The 23,935-nt window shown below is 43.9% G+C and overlaps 1 protein-coding gene across 1 annotated transcript; it reads left to right on the top strand.

Annotated features, from left to right (window-relative positions):
* Window positions 1–925: 925 nt before the first annotated feature.
* KDM4A (lysine demethylase 4A) lies at window positions 926–23,582 on the top strand. The gene is made up of 22 exons (XM_032192078.1): window positions 926–966; window positions 1,255–1,404; window positions 1,535–1,710; window positions 2,556–2,670; window positions 3,592–3,785; window positions 4,987–5,036; window positions 5,327–5,430; window positions 6,124–6,261; window positions 7,162–7,412; window positions 8,116–8,306; window positions 9,611–9,972; window positions 11,718–11,838; window positions 12,409–12,587; window positions 13,831–14,035; window positions 14,304–14,380; window positions 14,712–14,767; window positions 15,410–15,518; window positions 16,474–16,662; window positions 17,353–17,523; window positions 18,008–18,127; window positions 18,738–18,830; window positions 19,857–23,582. Exons 2-22 carry the CDS (start codon window positions 1,270–1,272, stop codon window positions 19,995–19,997), a joined length of 3,177 nt encoding a protein of 1,058 aa, XP_032047969.1. The 5' UTR covers window positions 926–966; window positions 1,255–1,269; the 3' UTR covers window positions 19,998–23,582.
* Window positions 23,583–23,935: the final 353 nt, after the last annotated feature.

Below are 23,935 nucleotides of genomic sequence, written 5' to 3'. Positions count from 1 at the left end.
CCCAGTGCAGTCAGATAACCAGCTCTGCAGAGGGCAATGTCTGCAGAAAGCGAGCCGTTTGGCAGGAGGGACAGCAGGTACAGGGCAGCTGGTCAAATGTAAATTAATGGGTATTGAGGTACCCTGTGCTCTTTTTATTTTCTTAGGCATTCCCTTGGTACCTATAGCAAAGCTGTGCCCGGCCAGGCCTGACTTGCTTCCTAGCCATGCTAGATAACACACTGCCCCAGACTTTGCCTTTTGGGACTCCAATTTTATTTTTTTGTTGTTTTCAAGGGCAAAACAGTTATTAAAGAAAGAAACAGCAGCACTGAACAACTCTGGGCTTGTTCTGCACAGTGACTTGGAAACTTCTTCCCCCACAGCCCCGGCTTCTATTGTTCTCAGCAACGCTGCCGTTTGGGCTTGTAAAGTTTCCCAGTGAGTGACCTTTTTATTTAAATAATAATAAAAAAAAAAAATACTTTTTTTTTTTCCCTCATGTTCTGACCCAGCTCATGTCTGAGAGCAGGGAAAGTCCTGCTCCCACCGATTCAGGCTGATTGCTGCCCTTCTGCCAGGGCGTGACACCGAAGGAACCGTGTCTGAGGAGGAACATAAGGGAACGCGGGGCTTTGCTGTGCCATGGACGGGCTGAGGGGAGGGCTGCGGGGCAGCCCGGGGCGCTCTGGGGCCGGGGGTGCTCCGGGGCCCGGCCCGGCCCCGTTGGGCCCCGAGTAGGCCGCGGGCTCCCCTAGCAACCGCCCCCTAGCGACGGCCTCCGGGCCTGCCCCCGCCCGCCTAGCAACCGCTCCGCTCCCGGCCTCCCGATTCGCTGGCCGGCCCCGACGGGACGTCGAATTCCTATTGGCCGCGGAAGGAGAGCGGGGCGCCGATTGGCTGCGGCGGAGAGGGCGGGGCGGGGCGGCGGGGTGCGGCCGCGGTGGCGTCGGCGGCGTCGTGCTGCGGGGCCTCATTGGGCGCGTGGTGCGGAGGGATACAGCGGGCCGGGGGAGGAGGGAGGGAGAGGGCGAGACGCGAGTGCACCTCCGCGAGGCGAACGGGATCCCTCCGCGCCGGGCCGGGAGGGGAGGGGGAGAGCGGGGAGGGGGGGAGGCCGCGCGCTTGACGGACAGCCGTCCTCCTCCAATGGGCGGCCGGGGCCGGCGCGGACCCCGCGGCGATTGGCTGGGCGGCGGGGCCGGGAGCGGGGAGGAGCCGCGGGGCTGACCCGCCCCTTCCCCCCCCCCTCCCGCCCCGCTCCCCGCCGTGCAGCGGCCGCCCGGCACCATGGCCTCGGAGCTGGAGGGCCCCAACCCCGCGCGGATCATGACGTTCCGGCCCAGCATGGAGCAGTTCCGCGACTTCAGCCGCTACATCGCCTACGTGGAGGCGCAGGGAGCGCACCGCGCCGGGCTGGCCAAGGTGGGGCCCCCTCAGCCTCCCCCCGGGGCCTGCGGGCCCTGTGTGTGTGCCCCCCCCCCCCCCCCCCCCCCCCCCCGGCCCCTTTGTGCTCCTCACGGTGTCCCCTCCCCTCCCCTCCCCCCCCCCTCAGATCGTGCCCCCCAAGGAGTGGAGGCCGCGGCGGTGCTACGACGACATCGACGAGCTGGTGATCCCGGCGCCCATCCAGCAGGTGGTGACGGGGCAGTCGGGCCTCTTCACGCAGTACAACATCCAGAAGAAGGCCATGACGGTGCGCGAGTTCCGACGGATCGCCAACAGCGACAAGTAGGTCTGGGCCGGGGGGGCTCCCCCCTGCCCCCAGCCCACCCTCAGCCTCCCCTCGGCCTCCCCTGCCTGCCCCCCGCTGCCGGAGCCGCGCTCAGGGGCGTGGAGCGGCCGTGGGTTGGGAGGGGAAAGCTCTTTTCCGAAAAACAAACCTTTGCCATGACTGCTGAGGAGTGGCAGGGACACAGCGAGCTGCCGTCTGCCTGCCCGAGCTGATCTTGTCTTCCGAGAGCAGAGCGCGTCAATAGCTTTGAGGGTCTGCCTCTAATAGAGCAATTCTCCGAAACCTACTTAAATGCTATATGTGTAATAATCTAGAAGATGCGTCTGCGTTCACTATGTGTCAGTGTAACTTTAGCCCCTCGGCTGTGAACAAAGAGGCCGGTACGTATTAAGCAGGTATGGACAGAGTAAACAAGTGTTTTGTTGGTAAACTGAGCGTGCTTGACCAGTTCACGAGCAGGTGAGTCTGGGAATTAGGGATTTTCCTTTCACGCTTCACTTTTGTTTTTGTAAAGTTGGCCTCTGTACCGTTTCCGGTTTCAAATGCATCCCTCTTCACTAAGTAGCAAGGAGTAGAAAGTGAAATTATTCTGAGCTGAGAAAAGCGCACTGAGCAAAAACGAAAGTAAACTAGGAAAAAGGGAGGGCTGTTTTCTTTGTGATCCTTGGTTTCCAAGTCTCAGCTGTGGTTGCTGTTCTGGGAGGGGCGGGGGTCTGGCTGATAATGTGCGTTAGGTGTTTTTCCTGTAGCTTTTGATTCCTTCCGTGGTGGAGAACATTGTTTTAAACTCCTCAAGTATCAAACTGCAAAGTCTTTTGTTTGGTTGTTTGTTTTTTTTCAGGTACTGCACGCCCCGCTACACGGACTTTGAAGACCTCGAACGAAAGTACTGGAAGAACCTTACGTTCAATGCTCCCATCTACGGTGCTGATGTTAATGGCACGCTGTATGAGAAGGTAGGACAGTTTTGGTTTTCCAGTAGCGGTTATTTCTAGATGTGTTGTGTTGCATTCCGTAAAAGCTTATGAAGCATTTGACTCTAACTTTCACAAAGAGTTAATGATAGTCTTTGCAGAGGCCCAGCTTCTGAGTAAGAAAGAGCACAATAAGCTGTATTTTTGTGATACGCTTGCCGTTTAAACCAGATAGATTAAAAAGGCTACTAGAGGTAGTGTTCTAGGGAACCTCTGTGAGTATTCAACTGTAAACACTTATGAACTGTAACACTTAGTAAATGTTAGTGTTAGCACTTAACTGTACACTTAGTAAGTGTACTCAGTGACTTCTAAAATTAAAGAACCACTGTCACGTAACTCTTGTTTGACGTAGGGTGCTTTGTCGTGAGTAGTGTTCATCAGTGAACACTTCGGTATCCAGTATCCGTTAGTGCATTTATTTTTGTGTGACAGCCCTGTAGCCACTGTGTGTTAGGATGATAAACATATGAAAAGGGCATGTATTCTGGTGGCTAGTTTCCCAAATTCTAATTCACTTCAAAAAACAAAAAGAGTTCAGGATGCAAATTGTTTCTGTTCAAGAAGGTTGTCTGCCATCTCTTAGAACATCAGCTCAAGCTTGCACTATTGTTCTCTAATGGGCGAAGTCTGTAGCTTCATGACTGTTTCCTAATCCATACTGTGTCAGCTGTTAAGTTCTTTTTCTGCATAAAAGTGTTTGGTAAGCAATCAGTATGGAAGGTAACACCATGGGAAGCTTGTTTTAGGTCAGCTAGCTTATGATTTCAACTATGCCGGTAAATGACTTGTCTTGAGGTGCTGTTTGATCACAAGCATCTGATAACTTTTTGTGACTGTTGACTTAGTTGTGTGGCCCTGTTCTTTGTAATGCCCGTTTAACACGAGACTTCTGTTCTGCAGCACGTAGATGCGTGGAATATTGGCAGACTGAACACAATCCTGGACATCGTGGAGAATGAAAGTGGCATAACCATCGAAGGAGTGAATACTCCTTACCTCTATTTTGGCATGTGGAAAACTTCGTTTGCATGGCATACTGAAGACATGGATCTCTACAGTATTAATTACTTGCATTTTGGGGAACCCAAGTCATGGTAAGGTTTCCTAGATGTAGGAAAAGAATACCATAAAATATCAGAGTCAAAGTGGTGAAGTTACCAGAGTTGAGTAAAGGAATTACTGTGCCTTCTATCTCGCAGTGCAGTTGGATCTGATGAAAAGAGCATTAGAAACCTGTAAGGAATTTAAAACAGTACGTGGCCTCTGTAAGAATTTTTTGGTTACCTTTAGAAAATCTCTTTGCTGTTGTGATGCAAAGAGTTCTCCAGAATTATAATGTCAGGTGGACAGAATCTGGTGTGATAGGTCTAGAACCTGGCAAACTTACTTAAAATTTCCTGAGCTGTAAAATGGCCATACAGAGGTATTAAGCCTGTCATCATGCAGTCACAATTTTTGACGGACTTTGAAATGTAGCTGTTCATCATAGATATAAAAGCAGGCTAGTGGATTTTGCTAGACGGTTTGCCCAGCGTCAGAGCTTTCGTGATTCTTTTTAGGGGAGATTTCTGAATTTTTCTGTAGTATGGGTTGCATTTTAAGAGTGAATCATTCCCTTCTGTTCACAAATGAATTTCTCAAGCAACTTCAACAATTGTTTCCATGGCAATTTTGTTGGAAACTAGTATTTTTGGCTGCCTTTTAATGCAACTTTGAAGTCAGAAATAATAGCTAGCGCCATGTGACCAGCGAACAACCCCATGCAGTGGCAATAGCATGGGAATAAGCAGAATAATTGAGTCAGTTTAAACCTTTTGGCTATTGCTTCTTTTACAGTAGTAAGTGGAAAAAGTTAACTTTGCAGATGCTTTGGTCTGATTTACGCAACAAGGAACTCCATCAAGGTTGTAGCGCTCTGTCCCAGATCAAAAGAAATCTAAGTGGTTGGTTTGGCTAGAGTAACTGAAACCAACTATGAGTTTTGTGGCACTCCTACAAAGGTTGTACAGAGAGAGACATAGTGCTAACAAGCACGCTGCAAACTGTGCCTGTTGAGGATGCGGCATCACACCTGATTTAGTCCAGCCTTGGACTGAGCTGCTAAGAGATACAATTCCATTTTCTGTCTTTCTCTGTGTCATCTCTCTCTGAAAGAGATGGCGTGGAGATGGAGGTATGTTTTAAAAAAAAAAAAAACAGTAATTCATGCCTTGATGCCCTGTTATGATTTCCAGTCAAACTTTGAGATTCTGTCATGTCACTTGAACTTAACGGAGTTGTTCTTACGACTTGCAGGTACTCTATCCCTCCAGAGCATGGGAAGCGGCTGGAGAGACTTGCCAAAGGTAATCACGCAATTCTTACTACTGTTTGTTAGAGCTGGAAGGTTGTAGCTGAGGGAAGATCCATCTGTGTGTGGTCTTACTCTCTTTCAAATGGGCATCTCTTAAGGACACCTCCAGTTGTTGTTCTTTTTCTTCAGAACGCAAGCTAGTGCACTTCTAACAAGGTGGCCCATACATCTAGGCCTAGGGAAAAATACTGGTCAGACAATAACTTTTAGTAAAAGTTATTGAAAAAATAATTCAATTCACAGCAGAACAATAACATAATTCTTTGCCTTTAATTTAAACAGGATTCTTTCCGGGAAGTGCCCAGAGCTGTGAAGCATTTCTCCGTCACAAGATGACCCTGATCTCTCCATCAATTCTGAAGAAATACGGGATCCCGTTTGATAAGGTGTAGAAAAGTAGTCACAGTTACACAGTCAAAAGGTTCATGCACCTCTGTCTCATTTCAAACAGCAGCCAATACCAGGTGCTTAGAGAGGAAAATAGGAACAGGGAGGACATACAGCAATCCTTTCCCACTGTACCTCCATTTATATAGCAGTATAAATGTAGTCTAGTCTTTGAGTTCTTACTCAGAAGTACTGTTACACCTGCAGGGGCAGCTGAAGGGTTGCATGAACCTTTGCTAGGCGGTGGGGATGTGTTGAAAAGGAGTTGACCGAGAGTTGTACTTGAGTGAGAACAGCAATAAGTTTCTGAGGTGTGTGTGGATAGAAATTTTAGTTGATGTTGGATACTCTTCAGCCAAATGGCAGCAAATACACATGAGGATCTCTATGAATTCCAGGTGCCTTATCGCAGAGTATTTCACGTGTATAGCTACTTCCGTGCTATTTTGATCAGTTCTGTCATGTTTTAGTAAAAACTGTTGAGTGTTGCCTTCTAGTGAACAAATATTTAAGTAAGAGAGCAATGAAGACAAGTATGAAGTCTGTCCATTGCAGCAAGTAACTCCAATTACTGTGTGTGGGTAGGGGTTTCAGATATGTTGCGTGCGGGGTACAGAAGCTGCTTTTATTCAGACCCACAGAGTTGACTCTTAAGCTGTGAATAACAGTGCGGTGTCTCAATTGCCTTCTAGGTGACGCAGGAAGCTGGAGAGTTCATGATAACTTTTCCTTATAGTTATCATGCTGGCTTCAATCATGGATTTAACTGTGCTGAATCTACCAACTTTGCTACTCTTCGGTGGATTGAGTATGGGAAGCAGTCTGTACTGGTAAGTGGTCTGTTGCATACAGATAAGCTGAGTACAGTGCCTGATGCCTTGCTCCTCTTTAAGCCCCTGATGTTTGTTCTAAGGAAGTGAATTCAGTGCTTTGTTCAGTTTAAGATGTGATGTTTGCTTCCTGAGCAGGTAACGTTGTCCAGTCAGCCTCATATCTTTCTTTAGCAGAAAGGCTTGTTGTTTTTTTTTTCACCTTGTGTAGATCAAGTGAGGCTTCAGAGAAGAGCAGGAGGCTGACTAGCATCTTTCCGAAGATCAAAGGGTGTGCTTGGTGGTCAGGACTCGTCAGTATTTTGTCTGATATTTTAACCATTGTTTATTGACTGTTTAGCTTCGAGTATGGCTTCATTAACTTAAGTCATTTATCAATGAACCTTTAGACTGGACAATATTATATCCCTGTAGGAGGTGCCTTACAAACATGGATTACGTTTTCAAAAGTTCCATTGAAGTGAATGCTTTCAAACACTGATTTTAACTATAACCAGATAAGGGGAGCCTCTGCTGTGGTTAGGCCCAGACTTTGTATGGCTCCAGCTTCCTCGTTACAGTCTGTTTTTGCTGGCTGTTCTTGCATGAGCCCATGGATTTTTAAGGCTGTCAGCTTCTACCAGCAACTATGTTATTTACATAGTTGGTGAGCTTTCTTTCTTAGTTACTGTGGTAGCATCTTTTCTGTTTTGTTTTTGCTGACTTTTCTGCCCAGTTTTTAGTGAGTAGCTTAATACATGCTGATTTGATTTCATGAGAGAGGGACTGTTCTGAGGCTTACATACATGAAAATGGGATTTTTTTTTTCTTCATTTAATCTCCTGAAAGCGAAGTGATGTAGGAGTGCAGAGTAAAACTGTTGAGCTGTAGCCTTACATGAATTTTTTTCTGTGATTCCAGTGCTCGTGCCGGAAGGACATGGTGAAGATCTCCATGGACGTGTTTGTGAGGAAGTACCAGCCGGATCGTTACAAGCTCTGGAAGGCCGGGAAGGACGTGACTGTCATTGACCATACTCTTCCAACACCAGAAGCAGCAGAGTTCCTTAAAGGGGATCTTATGCAAAAAGTCAAGAGTGGGAAGCAGTATGCTGAGGAAATGGAAACAGGAGAAACGTGTAAAGAGGAGGTGGACGGGGATGAGACAAAAAGGTAGTGCTGTACATCGTTCTCTGCTTTTCTGTTACAGTTATTAGCAGTTGGATCCTGCTGCAATTTGTTTGCTATCTTGTAAAACAATAGCAGTTGGAGTTAGCAATAGACTGTTTTTTTTTCTCTTGGGAGTAGGGTTTGTTCCTTATTTTGATACTCTTTTTACTGTTTTAATCCAAGTTATGATATCCTGTTATACATGAGAAATGCACTAGCTTGGAAGATGGTTCATCTTTGGACAGGTGTCTGTATTGGAAGTGTTTACTATACATTTGGAGGTCAGAAGAAAAAGGTGGTGTATTGGGATCATGAGATGGTACTTGCTAGCAAAGTCCAGTAGTATCAGTACTCCAAGTTGCAACATTGGTGTGTGACAGGCAAATTGCTTTAGGTTTTTCAACCAGCATCAGCTAGTACTCCTAAATCTTTGTTCTTTTATTTTGTTTTGAAGGTAAAGAATGTCTGGCTAGAACATACTACACTGTTAACAGGTGCCTACTAGGCAGTTAACAGGTGCTGAGGAATACCGGTTCTGCTCCTATAAAGGAAAAGGAAGCACTTCAGAATAACTCGGAAACTATTTAGCTTGCCAGATGCTGTATCATAAAACGTGACCCAGACCAGGATGTATACTGTGTGTCCAGACATAAGTGCAGCAAACTGATGATGTGTTTGGTAACCTGGTGTGAATTTCTCTTTGCAGCGTGCCGAAGCATCGCATTGGAACCAAAAGGCACAGAGTCTGCCTGGAAGTACCTCAGGAAGTGAGTGAGAGTGAGGCCTTCCCCAAGGAGGAGCTGAGCTCTGCGCAGGATGAAGCAGACACGGCACAGCCTTGTGAGATACCCACAAGTGAAGCTGGGCAGCAGGGTGAACAAGGGCGCAAGCTTTCAGGTAACTGTCAAGCTTTATCCTGGCACTGGAGGACAGAATATTAATCTTCAGAGGAAAAGCTGCTAGATCTGAGTCTGCAGTGCTGTCTCATAGAAGGCGAAATGATAGAATGTTGTCATGTCAAAAAAAAAAAAAAAAAAAAGCAGACACTAATTTGTCAGAGCCATGGAAAGCATGTCAGAAACTTACTGTCATGAGACTTGAGATATTGGCATATTGGCGTCTAATTTTTGAGACCAGAGAGTAGAGCTAAAACAGTTTTAGGTTGTGCCCCTTGGTTAGATGTGGCTGACGCTGTTGAGTAGTCATCACTTTAAGTAAATAAACACAGTTTGAGTTGCAGGCTTTTGTAGCCTGTATATGGATAACAGCCCAGTGAGAATTACATGGTAAAAATACTTATATGTAGGGGAAGAGCACATGTAGGCAGCCGTCCTGTATGTGCTTGAACACAGGTAGTTCATGCGGATGTTGGTTTTCAGCTGAACTAAAAGGAAGTATTGCAAGAGACTTGCTTAAGAAATGGGTGTTTCTGGCTTTTGACTTCTGGTTTTATTTTGTCTGCTGACATACTGAAGTTTATTCGATACCTTAGCAGTGTAAGGTCCTCTGTATAGCACTGTTGTACAGTGTGACCTGTTCAGTAAGTAATTGTACAATTGCTTAGTAAAGCATAAGCAGGCTGCCTGGTAGCATGGCTCTGCTGTGCTGTATGGATGTTTTCGTAGTAATTTTGTAATCAGTATGCTAGAGGAAGTTAATGTGGCTTGTACTGGACCAGTTATCTTTGCTTTTAAGGACGGATTGAGGTGCCTATGGAACAATATAAGAGGAGGGTAAATATGTACATGATGCCTCTTTTGTATTCTGCTTTCCAGATGTTTGGAACTTGTAATTAATGATCCTCTACTGGTTTGTGGGTTTTCTCTCCTCCTTGTGTTAAGTCTCCCTTGAACCCTTGTAAGCTCTTACCCACAGCCTCACGTGGCCAGGAGTTGCACTGTCTAGCTACACTGTGTAAGGGATCATCTCCTGTTTATTTTAAACCCACCTTCTGCTAGTTTTGTTTGATGTACCCTGCTTCCTGTAATGTAAAATGCAATGAGCAGATGCTTCTATTCTCTCTCTCCAAGGCAACCATGATTTTATAGGTGTTTGAATTAATGATCTGTTTACATGACTTTGCCACATTTCTTTCTTGTCTAGTAGTCTGCTTTCCTGGTTGACTTTGTGCAAGTGGTTGCAGGCTGTTCTCTCTGCTGCCCAGACTTTTTTAGAAAGAGTCAATGTATCCTTTCTTCTAGATTGTGGGGGCTTAGCCAAATTTGAAGAACTGAAAGCTGTGAAGCTTGAGGAGGAAGAAGAGGAAGAGCAAGAAGCAGCTGCGTTGGACCTCTCCATTTCGCATGCTTCAAATTCTACTTCAGTTTTGCCGACTTCGAAGCAGAGTGCAACTTGCAGCGTTCAGCCTGGCTCGCCAGCATATTCTGGTTCTTCAGACTCTGAATCGACTGATCTGTTGCCAAAAAGAACTGTACCTGGGCCAGCTGGGGTGCTTACAGTCCATAGCTACGCTAAAGGGGATGCCAGTGGATCTGACAGTGAACAGACTTCAGGAAAGAAAACCAGTGCTACTGCCAGCATGAATGAACAAGAACTGGCAGAGGTACGAATGGCGTGAGTACGGCAAGCTTAAGGGCTGCGTTACGTGGTCGTGGACTTACAGTGCCACAACTTCTCTCTGTGCAGATTAGATTTCCATTTCATTGCTGTTTTGGTAGCAAGTTGCTTAGTCAATAATCTGGTTTTAACACCAATAGGATTTGCTGAACAACAACAACAGAAAAATTAAGATTAACGTCCTACTCTCTTTCCTCATCTAGAAAACAAGGAGATCCCCTGTTTTGAGAACTTCTCTAAATTATTCAGGTGCTTTAAGCGAATGTGTAGCTTGGTGGTTTCGAGATGGTAGTGTTACAGGCTCATCCAGCAGGTCCTTCTGTGGCTACAGACGCCTGTTTGTACCTAAAGTAAATCTAGTTCAGTCCAGCCCTTTATTATGAGGACGTTTTGTTTGATGTTGTTATAAAACAACATACATGTGCACATCGCTGTCCTTTTTGTAGAAAGAAATAATGGAACAAAAAATTACTGGTTGGGGAAAACATAAATTTGAATGTTTAATGAATCCTTGGTTAGACAATCCAAAAGAAGGTTGTAATTAACATCTTACCTGTTGCTGTTTTCTCAAATAACTTTGTCTCCCTTTGTAAGCCTGTGCTGAAGTAGTGGGAGGCTGACAATGGTTGGATCTTCAAAATTCAGGAATTGCAGAAATGGAGCAGCAGCTGAACAAATGTGTTGATAAAGCTGAAAATGAGCTTGAGTTCTCATGTATATTTAAACTGAAGATACTGTGCTACTGATGGTGATGTCTCCATTGCGTGCTCTATACAGGGAAAAGAAGAAATTTTAAATGGGTGTTGATGGCTTTTCCCAGTATGGTGTATTTCAAAACAAATTTTCCATTAGGTGGTAACTGGGAATACTATTTCCATTTGAAGAAAAGCATATTTGTTTCTGAGAATTTTAGTAGCTAGTTCTGTGTAGGGGATCAGAGATGTTATGCTCTCTTCTGTCTTGTTGTATATTTAAAAAATTTACAAAGATGAAAGACACATTTAATCTAAGATTTACTTCTGCTTTTAAAGGAATGAGAGATTCAAAGGGTGTTTCTTATCCTACTGAGAGACTTACTGTAACCGGGCTGTTTAAATCATTGCCTTTATGGCTTTGCTTGTCAGGTTAGTAGTAATTTTGTCAGTGTGTGTCACTTGTTTTTACATTAGGCTAAAGGTAGAGGAAGTAACAATTGTTGTAGTCTCCTCCTTCCAGTCTGTCTGGGAAGACACCAGTGCAAGTAATAAGAAGATGAGGTGAAAGCTTCCTTCCGTTTAAAATAAGGCCCTTAGTTTGAGATGCCAGTGAGCTCTATCTTTTTTTTTTAACTTGAAATGTCAAAGTTGACATACCAACTCATTATTTTTTCAGAATGCTTGAGACATACTGTGGCCCTTCAAAGTTGAACCATTCATTTTTTTGTTTGTTTGTTTCTATCTTTTATGCCATTCTTGTATAAGTAGACTTAGTGCACTGGACACTGGGTCCTGTGCTAAGTCTCTAAGTGGCTCAACAGAGCTCTTACAGAATTGAACAACCAACATAAACTGAGTTTTGCTATGTAGTTTTTCTTAGCAGAAGTGCTGCAAGCAGTTCGTTGTTAAAAGGTTGGCTAAGTTTACATCTCAAGTTCGTTTGTTAGAAATAAAATCACATAAGTTCAAAACATATTTTTTTAAAAGGTCAAAAGTACACATGCTAACGACTACTGAATTGTTTCTCCTTGTGCAGGCAGCAAAGGAGTACATCAGATCAATGAAGGAGAGTAAGAAATCCAAGGGTCGTCGCCAGCCATTGAGCAAGCTCCCCCGCCATCACCCGCTCTTGGTTAAAGACTGCATTAGTGATGACGGTAAGCCCTGTGCTCTTTGGGAAGCTGTAGAATGGGCCACAGCTTGTGTGGGCGGTGTATGGCATTCTTCACTGCAGTCAGCAAGCTACAGCTGTGCATCCCAGACAAGGTGCTTGTCACCTTCTTGTGTTTGCATCATTAAAATTTCCTCTTGAATGGTGTCTTCTTTCTTTCCTGCTCAATTCTCTGGAAATGTACAACTCTGTTATGCAGCAGACTCTGGTACTACTTTTTTCTTTCAGAGTCAGCCTTAGAGCATTTCAGTAATTGTTGCAAATATTTATATATTTTCTTTAAATACATAGAGTCTTTGGCTGACAGCCTTAGTCTTGATGTGCTCTGGGGCTGATGCTGTTCTTGTCCAATAAGCCCGTCTTGATCTGTTGCTTGGTTAGTAGAAGCTGCTTAAAAATGAGACTAGGTTACTGACTCCCATCACCGTTCTGTAAACTTTATTTGTGGCAGTCTTTGTCATCTCTGTTCATAATGTCTTGCCTTATTTAGTTTTACTTGCAAGAATGGTATCTATGAAAAGGTACATAACCACTGACTAATGATCTCTTGTTGCAGAGGCATCGGAGCAACTGACTCCTGAAGAAGAAGCTGAAGAGACAGAAGCTTGGGCCAAGCCACTTAGCCAGCTGTGGCAGAATCGGCCACCAAATTTTGAGGCTGAAAAAGAATACAACCGGACCATGGCTCAGCAGTCTCCTTACTGTGCTGTTTGTATGCTCTTCCAGACATACCAGGTATGTAGTCCAGGTCTGTTAGTGTTACAGTAGAGGTGCCTGAGTAAGTTTCTACCGTGATTGTCAGTTTGGGCATCACTACTTAATAAAAGCTATATCAGTGTTGCAGCCTTTCCAGAGAATTGTTCCAGGAGAGCACAACCTGGTGAACCTCACCACACCTCTGATGGACTGTCTGCGGGTTCCCAGGGACTCAGTCTTCTGTTCAACAGAAGCTTTTATGTTCTGTGGTTTTTGCTAGTACCACAGAATGGAGCTTGAATGCTGCTGGAATCGATTACAAAATCCATTCCGTTTTTCCAGAGTGAGACTTCCACTTTTGCGCTTTTTAAAAAACCGCTTTAAGTCCACTTATATCTAGCACATGGTCTTTGGGGAGCTAGCAAGGAGAACATTTCTTTAAAGTAAAATGAGCTAAGATCGTGTTTGCAGATGACAGATAGAAATAGATAGTCTTTTTTGAGTATATCCACATCAACAGTACATGTAGCTATGACATGTAAATGTGCTTTAGCAAAGTGCAGCTGTAGCAATGCACGGATTGAGAAGAGGTTGCACACCCCATTAGCACGTTGGCTAAATGCTTAGGTAGAAATCCCACACTGAACTTTTTATGTCTGAGCTAAGTAGTAGCTCAGCAGTTGTCTGCTAGCATGTGCTGCCTGCAACTTAATGATAGCTCATCCCTTCCCATTTTATGAGCTAAGATTATTTGATTTATTTGAGATCACCATACAATTACGGTGGCTGTAGAAACATTTTTACTATAATTTTGGAAATAAAGACCTAAATTTTTTTTCAGGTTTTATATTGCATGTCATTCCTAATTTCCATGAAAACCCAAGACCATAGTTTCTGTTTGACCTTGCTATTTCTGCCTGATAGGAGGTTCTTGTTAGGACTGGAGCTTCTACATGGAAGCTGTATAATTACTGAGTTTCCACTACTGCTGGCATTGTATAAAGTTAACAAACTGAGATAACTTAAGTTCTGTTAGCTTCTTCACTTCTAAATGCTATTAAGCAGAAAACTCCAGCTGCAGTTTTCAGGTGTCTGTCTACATCAGGCTGCAAGGAGGGACTGCACCAAGAATTGAGCTGTGGTTATGGTTTTTGTTCAAATGTATTTTGTAGCAAATCTGGGAACTCACTTCCCTTACTCATTCACATGAAAGATTGGAGCAAAATGCCAGACAAATACTCCTCCTTCCTTTGTGAAGAAGAAAAATACCTATCTGTTACAGGCAGAGTGTGGAGGCAACAGTCAAAGCTCTGGAGTAACTCCAGGTGCCACGGATGGGAAGATCCGAACCAAACCCCTGATTCCTGAGATGTGCTTCACTACAACTGGCTGCAGCACTGATCTCAATCTTTCAACCCCCTACTTAGAGGAAGATGGAACCAGCGTACTCATCACCTGCAGGAACTGCCAAGTTTGCGTTCACGCAAGTGAGTGCATCCCGACTTAACCCTAAATGTAGTGTTTTGTGTTAAGTCTGTGCTTCCTAGTAAGCCTCTGTTAATCTACAAGTTCAGCCATTATCTGACTGGTGTATATTTGCAGTGGCTGTTGAAATATGGAGCTGACTGCATGAACAACTTGCAATATACACCATTATTTCTAGGCTTACTGATTTTAACTGCTGCCTTACTTCGGGACCCTAGGGGAATGGGTCTGATCATAGGTAAGCTCTTATCTGAAATGTGTCTGTCCTAGGTTGTTACGGTGTACCCCCTGACAAGGCCACTGAAGACTGGATGTGCTCCAGGTGCACAGAAAATGCCTTAGAAGAGGTAAAGTTCCATCCTTAAGAATCTTATGAGGAATGTGGTATATTTGGGAACTTGCTAGAAAGTTCATTTCCATAGTGTTAAAAGTTTGTTATTCTCTCCTGTGAAAAGAAGGCAATTTTAGAGAATGTTCGTGAGTGTTTAGAGAATATTTATCTGTTGCCCTCAGGGCAGCACCTTTTGAGAGCCGAAGGGCTGAGCTGGCCAAGACATTTAGCTCTCTTCTGACAGTGAAACTTTTTTTTTCCTCTGGATGCGCGTTTTGAGGAGGTAGTTGTGATCAAGTGCATTGCTATGGACTTCACTCTTTCAGCCAGTTTCTTCCTTGTGACAGGATTGCTGTTTGTGTTCATTACGAGGAGGAGCACTGCAGAGAGCCAATGATGACAAGTGAGTATTCCAGCCTTTTTTTTTTCTTCTTGTCTTCAGGGAGCAGCTCAATTCCTAAGTAGATGAGGCTAGGCTAGTAAAGCAAATGCTGGCATTTGGTGTAATGGAGTGACCAGCAACACTTTTCACACTTTGTGTTACTGGGACAGGAGGGAACGTATGTTGAAGTGTGTTTATTGTTTCCACATTGCCTGCAGCAATCGTCACCTCTCCAGGTAATACGGTACTGTTTCTGTTGACAGCAGCTGTTAATTGCTTTGTGTTTTATAAGCACAAGGTGCAGAGGTGGAACACACCACATGAAAATAAGGTTCCTGATGAGATAAAATCTCTTGGTACCTTCTCAAAGAAGATTTCGATTTCTCCATGAAACGTGTTGTGGTGATGGAGCATAAATCACACTAAATTGCTCTTCTGTTAAATCTGATTGAAAGTATGAAGAAGTCTTGTTTTGCCCCATACCTGCCCTTTTGCTAGTAGTAGGAAGGCAGATGACACTGCTAGTTCTCAGCCTTTGTGATCAAGCAGAAACTAGGTTAATGTGGCTAGCTTAATCAGAACTATGTATACTTAAACTCCAAAGCATCATATGTTGACCTAGCGTGTATTCACCTTTTTTTTACTTCTCTTCTGTCCTGACAGATGGGTTCATGTAATGTGTGCTGTAGCTGTACTGGAGGCAAAATTTGTGAACATCGCAGAGCGCAGTCCTGTAGATGTTGGCAAAATCCCACTGCAACGTTTCAGACTGGTAAGAAGCACCTGTGCTGCACTTCTGGGGTTTCCTTTGTTGTTGTTCATCTTGCTAATTCTGAAAGTATTGGTCTGGAAGGAGAGAATATGCAGCTGTTTGTGTACAATAGAGATCAGAGGAAATATAAACTCTTATTAGAAAGATACCTGCTTGATCTAGTGGTTACTGATGCTCCCCGAAGGCTCGCTTTACTTTTTAGCATTTGACATGAGTACTATACTTGTTTCAGGTTTAAACAACTCCTGAAGTCAGAATCATGTCTTACTGCAATGGGGCTATCCACTAGAGAAGTCTACAGGAGTAACTCTTTTGTGTCCTAAGCATGTAATGTCCAAAAGTATTTTCCAAAAAATGTGCTGGAACTAAGTCATGATTCTGAATTTGGTGAAGCTTTTCCTTTAGTGTAATTAACTACTTGTTTAGCTTACCTTCTGTTAACCGGTTCAAGTGCAGCCTTAGTAGCTAAAAGAAGACATCCTTGTAGTGCTTTCCCCAAGATTCATTCAGTGCTGTGTATTCTAGCTGCTAATTTCTTGTGCTTGTTTTATGTAAGCTTAATAGCCAGGTACTGAAAGACCCTGTTGACTTAGGAGTATTATAAAATATATTATTTTATATATTTTATTTATGTATATATATATATATATATATATAAATGATAAATCCATCATCTCCTGGTGCTTGAGTCTTTTGAGTCACATGTATTGTGCATGTTGAGATAGTAGATATTTTAATGTGTATTTTCATCTTTGGGATTACCTAAATGTATGAATTCTTGCCTTGTTATGAACCACCAGAGGTGTTAGCCTTCTGTTTCTTTTCATCAAAAATTAGCAAAATTAGCAATGCTCTCTTACAATAAAGGGTACAGCATCAGATACTTAGACCAGACTTTTTTTTTGTGAGTGAAAACTATTGCAACAAACAGTAACCTTTAGCTTCCTATCCACAGAAATGCATCTTCTGCAAAAAACGAAGAAAGAGAATCGCAGGTTGCTGTGTACAGTGCTCCCATGGTCGGTGTCCCACGTCCTTTCATGTTAGCTGTGCCCAAGCAGCAGGAGTCATGATGCAGCCTGATGACTGGCCATTTGTTGTCTTCATTACCTGCTTCAGGCATAAGATCCCATCTCAGGCAGAGGTAAGTAGGTGTGGGACTCCCAGGATTTGAACAGCAGTATCTTGGAGGGAATGAGAAGTTTTAGATTGAGTAATTCTGTTAAAACTTCACTGAAGGCTTGACTCTTTTAAAACATTCTAATGATACTGGTCTTGGATTCTGATCTCAGTCTTGCTGCTGTTCTGAGTGATCTTAGGTCCTTTATTGTATTTTAGTTTGCAGCCCAGGAGGACAGAGTACTACACTCCTCCTGTGGCTGTTGTAATGAGGAATAATAGTGTTTTCATGCCATGATATTTAATGTGCAACCATTAGTTCTGGGTCTCCAGAAGGCTGCATGAGTTGTCGTAGAATTTCATGCTTAAGTGATTGATTAGTTTACAAAGTTCCCATATAGCCCTTTTAGCCATCAAAACCACCGCAGTCTATTAGAGAATATTGACTGTAAAGGCCTTGCGTTGCTCTGAAAAATGAAACTTTAATTTACTAAGTAGCTTGCATTAGGATTGGACAGCTGTAGCTAACAGATTGAGTTTTAAGCATTTGAAATACTAGAGGTAGAACTTTCCCAAAAATGCTGCTGGTCGTGTCTTTAGTATAGTTACTCACCTGAGCTAAAATACTTTGCTTCCTTGTTTGCCAGCACCAGAGCTGTGTGCCTCAACACATTCTTTGTGTCATTGTGTTTAAAATGTGCTTTTCTCTTCTCAGCGAGCGAAGGCTGCACTCCAAGATCTGTCACCTGGACAGATAGTCATCAGCAAGCACAAGAATGGTCGCTTCTATCAGTGCGAAGTGGTCAGCCTTGCAAAGGAGACTTTCTATGAGGTCAACTTTGATGATGGCTCCTTCAGCGACAACCTGTATCCAGAAGACATTGTGGTATGTTATGCAGTAGGCGACTGGCTCCAATAGAGGGCACATGATGAGAGTCAATTCCTGCTGCTCCAGAGCAGGTTGATGATGGAATTTATTAGGTGTCCCATACCTAGGGCATGTTATGGCTGAGATGTGCTGCAAGACAGTGTGAAGGGTGTTACATGAGGCTGACTTAGGTTAAGTGAGGTTAGCGGAAGGACAGGTGTAATGGAGTGCAGCTAATCTTTAGCTGCTTAACAGTGGGGAGTCGATGAAAACTCGCTAGTACTTTCTTGCTATTCCTGCGTGAAGTACTTTGAAATTGGGCACACGGTCAGGATTCAAGTACAGGTGACATAGATGTTTCTCAATCCCTAAAATGGGGTTAATAATGGAGTGCTGTGCGATGTCCCTGATGTGAGTGGGATGGATTCCCCTGTTTGTGTCTTCACATAAGGAAGCTGCTTACCCTTCTGCTTCTCTCCCATCTTCCTCCTTTATGCTGCAGAGTCGAGACTGCCTTCAGTTAGGTCCTCCTGCTGAAGGTGAAGTTGTGCAGGTCAGATGGACAGATGGACAGGTTTATGGAGCCAAGTTCGTCGCATCACACGCCATCCAGATGTACCAGGTACAGAATTGTCTGAAAACTTACTGTTCACGGCAACCTGATGATTCAAATAGGGCTGTTTTCAAAGCTGGCAGAGTTATAGTATGGTCATGCTTAAATGCTTGAGAGGAAGTTGCTCCGTGTTTTCAACAATGAGAGTTGCTGGAGTTAACAGCAAAGCAGTGATTGCCTGCAGCTCTGCTTGTATCTGGCTACGTGCCTGGAAGTCTCAGCTTCTGAAAAGCACCGGTCTTTTCAGCAGCTGACTCAGTTCCTGAAACTTAATCTATTTCTAAAAGAAGTTTAATTTTGTTCTTGCTGCTTAGTGCATCTTGCCTTCACACTTCCAAAAGAGTGGATATTAAAGCAATATATTCAAGTGACCAGCTAGACTGTCTCGTCAGGGGTTACAAGAATATCCCAAAATGTACTTGGCTACTTTTGCTGTCATGGGATTGGGTGAGGTTCAAGTCTGTTCTCATGTGCATACCTCCATGTGTATCATGTAAAATCCAATCGGTAGAAGGTTATTTCATGGGAAGGTTTCTGCAGGGAAGAGAAAGCAAGGGTAGCTGTGGAAGTCTTCTAATTTCTAAGACTTCTGACAGAACAACTTCCCGTGTTCTTTTAGGTGGAATTTGAAGATGGGTCTCAGCTGATGGTGAAAAGGGATGATGTGTACACTCTGGACGAGGAGCTTCCTAAGAGAGTCAAGTCAAGGCTGGTAGGTAAAACAGGGTGTAAACATCTACTAAAGAATTTAATGCTTACTTGATTTGTTCTTGAACAGCAAGCTACGTGCACAGCAGCAAAGTTTTATAATTTGATACCCTCCTTAATTGTTAGGTAGCTTTATTGTTTTGATTTGGTTACGAAAGGAGGGAAGGGAGGGAGAGAGTCTCATTCTTCTCCTTTTCCTTCTTCTGCAAATAATGGGAATTTGTAGCACAGAGTCACTATCTGAGACAGCATGTGTTACTGCCCCCTCTGTGCATGTATTTGTAAGCTTCATCAGGTATTTCCATTGCAAAGAGCAGTGAAGTTCCTCTTATCCTTTGTTCTGGAAACCTCTTTGTAGGGTGGCAATAAGAAAGCTGGACATATTTATTCATTTTTAATTGCAAAGTAATCCTGGTGGAAAAGGACCCCTGCAGGTCTTTGCTCCAATCACCTGTTCAAACCAGGTTAAATTTTGAAGTGGGGCAGACTTACTCAGGTCTCTCTTTAGCCAAGTTTTGATGATCTCCAAGGCTGGAGATTCTGCAGCCTCTCTGGGTCCCTGTTCTGTTGCTTTATGCTTCCAGCTGTGAAAGTTACAACTCAGGACAATGGGATAGGTGTCTTGCTTTACAGCATGGTCCTGCACACCTACTGCAGGCACACAGGATTTTGGAGGTTTAACAAAGAGCATGTGAAATAGCTGACTCCTGTCACCAGCTATTTAAACCTGCCTGCTACATAAGGCACACAGTGTACTAGATTGCTGTACAAGTTGAAACTCAATTAGCTACTCAGTTAAATTTGAAAGCTGTGATTCTTTAGGTTTCTGATTACAGCTCACTTCAACTTACCTCCAGATTTTTAAATCCAATTTCCTAAATATTTTTCTTGTACAGAAACCCAAGAGGTCAGTTTTCAAAGAAGTCTGAATGTTGCCAGGTGTCCCATCCTGCTCCTTTCATACAAAAAGAGGATATGTAGGCAGGGATTTGATCTCTGTTCTGGCAGCTAATTCTGCTTTTTCTTTTAGTCAATAGCTTCAGATATGCGCTTCACAGAGATCTTTGCAGAGAAGGAGGTCAGACAAGAGAGGAAGAGACAAAGAGTGATCAATTCACGCTACCGGGAAGATTACATTGAACCCGCATTGTACCGGGCCATCATGGAGTAAGCACTGCCTGTGGCAGAGGAAGAAGATGCCCACTTTCCCCAAGGATTTAAACGCTCCAGTACAACAGGCCATATTTGGATGCTTCAAATCCAGGGTTTTTTGTTTTGTTTTGTTTTGTTTTTTTCTAAGGAAGCTAAAAAGCTGATACTCTGCAGTAGCTGAAAGGCAGCTGTTCAGTAGTGAAACAGATCCCATTTGCTGAAGCTGATGCCTGCAGACTCCTGGTCTGAAGTTGGGTCCTTACTGAATAAGCCAGCTTGAAGGGGGTGCTGCTTTCATCTCGTCGAGCAGTCTTGCTTTTTCTATTAGAGACAATATGACAGGTGGCAAACTCTTCTGGGAGTTTTAGCCAGAAATCTTGGCAGCTGCAGAATAGTACAAAGTCTATTGTTTTATCTGAATAATATTCCTGATCTTGGGAGTCTCCCTGGTGGCCACACCTGGGCTTGAGCAGGCAGTATTACTGGTGCTTGACATTGAACCTCTTTTTATATTTATATCCATCTTTTTTTTGTTGTTGCAAGCAGCTTCAGGCTCTTGTTTCTCAGCACCTCCTTTCTGAGGGTTGAGCTGTAGGCTGTTCAAATCCAAGCAGACAGGAGGTGCTTCTGTGAACAGGTGAAATGTGAAATTGAATCCTGTTGGACAAATTATTTAACCCTCCAGTTAATATTTTTGTTCTGATGCTTGTTTTGACTTACTCATAAGTTTAACTGTATGTGCCTCAGTATCAAAAAAAAAATCTGTCTGGAGCCCTGCACAGTGCAGCCTTCTAACAAGAATAAGCATACAGCTCCCAATAGACACTCAGTTCCCAAAGATTTTCTTTTAAGTTTCTTCCCACTCCCACTAAGGCAATAATGACCAACGGGACAGAGTTCTAACTCTTCCTTCTTCAAATCCAAGCATCGCAGTATTGGGTATGACAGGCAGCGGTACCTGAGGCAGTGCGGTACCTCTTCTGTGGCAGCACTGCCCTTCGTGTGGCCACAGGCTTTTGCTTACAACAGCTGAATTTGGGTCTGTGAGAGATCAAGCATGCGCTGAACTGGATGTATTACTGAAGAGCTGTGCAGTGCTCTTCTGAGGGAGGAGTGCTGCCACGTTGCAGTCTAGCAAAGGTTACCACAGCATTTTTACAGAGCGTAAGTAGGGCACATCTCGGTTGCGTTGGAGAGGACTTGCTACCTCAGCAACAGGAAGTTGAGTTAAGCTGGGTAGTAGGTGTACCTCAAAGATGTGCCAGCGTGCTCCTAGTAACTTAAGCATTAACACACCACAGCAGGAGCCGTGTAAATACACGTTCCTTTCCCGTTCTGTAGGAAAGGGATTGTAGGCTGTGAAGCAGATTGGCCACCTTCCTTTTGCATGGGACGATGGGGTGACTTTCCTGCTGGAGAAAACTAAGGTAATGTTCTCCAGAAACAGTTTGAGAGGAGAATTTTCTAGTGAAACAGACCTAATGCATCCCTGCTTCTATAGGGACATAGCAAAGTGTCTGCAAAGTCTGGATTTGTAACTTTTTTCCTTTTGTTACGTAGGAACGCTATAAACCAAACTATTCTGAAACCCCGGTGCATCAATTTGTGATTAGCAATAAAATGTAGTATTGTGTAGTGATACAACTCTTGACCAGAAAAGAAATAAACTACAACTTTTATAAAGAAAATCTTCCTCATCCCTACATTTTTCTAGGGTCAGGAGGCTGATATGAGTAGCAAAGATTTGCACAACCACAATTTTTCATGGAGTTCCTCTGTCTCATTTTTGTGGTGGAGTATCTTGTTCATCAGTATTGGAAGGCTTAAACAGATTCTGAAAGGAGACAGTGGCTTTCCTTTGTGTATTTTTTTTGTTAATGTCCAAAACTCCTGGTCTCAGGGTATTAAATCATTTTCTGATGAATGGGGGATAGTTGATAAAACTAGGATCTATGAAGGCCAGAGTCTAGTAGCTGTGGGTACTCTGGTCTATGCAATGGAAGCAGAATTGCACTTTGGCATCATAGCCTATACCTAAGCCTCTCTGAAGCGATGTGCTATTAGCGAATGTGGAGAAGAGCTGGCAGGTTCTTAACAAACTTGCCTCTGTTCCTTCAGCATATCTTAAGACACGGTATTAACTTCACGTAGGCTGAACACTACCTGCATATTACTGAGAAATGTATTCCTTTTGCCATCTGCCATTCTCCCTCCAGGGAAAAAGAGGCCTGTGTGCAGGCTTTCTCCTCAAACCGCCATATAACTCAGCCGCACCTTTGGGTGCCACGTGCTACCTGTGCTACAAACACCTAGCTCTAAACAGCTTCATCCTAAACAGATAGCCTAGGACAACACAGCTGGAGTTGTTTGGAGTGTTGCTGTTAAACTGCAGCAGGTTTTGCTACCCACCTCTAGGAGTATTGAGCCAAGAGCTTCTATGCCTAGTACTTCTTCTGGAGCAGGAGCTTTGTTCTGCTGCGTTTTCTGTGGGCTCCAGACTTTGCTCTTGTCAGCTGGCTGCACTGTGCTGGAGACCGCTGCCATCCTGCACTCCGCGACAAAGGGCCTTTCTGAGTTTCATGTCAGTTCTTGTGCTGCATCGTTCAAATGTGAACATACTTTATCCTAGTGCAGTGGTTGAACTGCGTTTTGGCTCCTGTCTGTGAACTTCAAATTGCTGATCCTGATGTTCGGGGGTGGGGATCTGTATTATTTGACTTGTCAAAAAAACATTGGGTTTATGGCTTGAAGCATAACAGGTAGCAATAAAAGCTCTTTATAGAGCAGCTGTCTCAAAGGTACATTTGCTTTTAGTTACCTGAAGTTTGATCTTGACTGATAACAATTTTTTAAGTGGCTTGTTTTTTAGGTGTGTGTTTATCGATGTTACAGCATCATTCCAGTCAGGGCAAGGTGCTGCCGGAGTATCTGCTAGTCAGGGGCTTCTTCAAAGCGTTCAGTAGGAAATCCTGCTTGGTATGCCCCCTGGGAGCTCTCACGGCCCTTCGTTGGGTCCATTACACGTGATGCTGCAGGCAGTAGACCTCCTCACTTCACTTTTCATGAAGCTTCCATCTGTGACTGGTTCAGGTTGGACCCATAAAAAGCATTTTTAGTATAAATGAATCATGGTTTGCCCTTGTTCAGGATGAGCTTGGCAAGCCAGAGGTAATTTTTTATAAGGTTTAAAAAGGTGACTGTATTCTTTCTAAAGCACCTGATTGCAGTAATGTTTCTTCTGCCTGTGGCTGGCCTTCCAGGAGGCCTTTCTCCATCAGAAGACCTCTCAGGTGACCAGAGACAGTACTGTCAGAAGCAGAATCTGGTCTGCTTGCCCCTGCTCTCTTCCCAGTGTTTTGAGCTGGGGCTGGACTGATTCTGCACTGTTTGAGGAGTGTGGCCCTCTGACTGATCGCGTATCGGAAGGCTTCCACGCATCTCTGTTCTTCCATTCTCTAACTGGGCTCCTGTTGTCTGACATGTCTGCAGTTGTGCTTGTTTGTTGGTTTTTTTTTTAAATGCAACCATGGGATGAAAATAAGACTCTGGTAGCCTGTATTTTGTTTTCAATTTGAACAAGTAATAAATCTAATCTCAAAATGGGTGATCTCTAGACTAATTTAAAACCTTAAAGCAATGTAACTTGGAAATTCTCATCATGTTTCTAATAGTTCTGTTAGCGTTACTCTTTTCCAATACCCATCTTAATGCTTATCCAGTAATTTCTCAGGTGCCTTTCAGAGATGCCGAGCAGTTCTTTTACTTAAGGACTGAGTGGAGCACAGCCCTTAAACCAGAGCAAGGATGGAACCACGGATCCTTCCTGACTCAAGTACAGACCTGAGACAGCAGCATTAAGAGCTGAGTTGCCTTAGGTTCGCTCTGTAGCCGAGAGGAGCAGTGCCAGAGTAGCAGTCATCAGAAAATCTTACCTGGATGCAGAGTCACGTAGCTCTG

Source organism: Aythya fuligula, chromosome 8, assembly GCF_009819795.1.
Source record: "Aythya fuligula isolate bAytFul2 chromosome 8, bAytFul2.pri, whole genome shotgun sequence".
Taxonomy (NCBI): Eukaryota; Metazoa; Chordata; class Aves; order Anseriformes; family Anatidae; genus Aythya; species Aythya fuligula.
The sequence above is the reverse complement of the archived record's forward strand: the minus strand, read 5'-3'. Positions and strand labels throughout refer to the sequence as shown.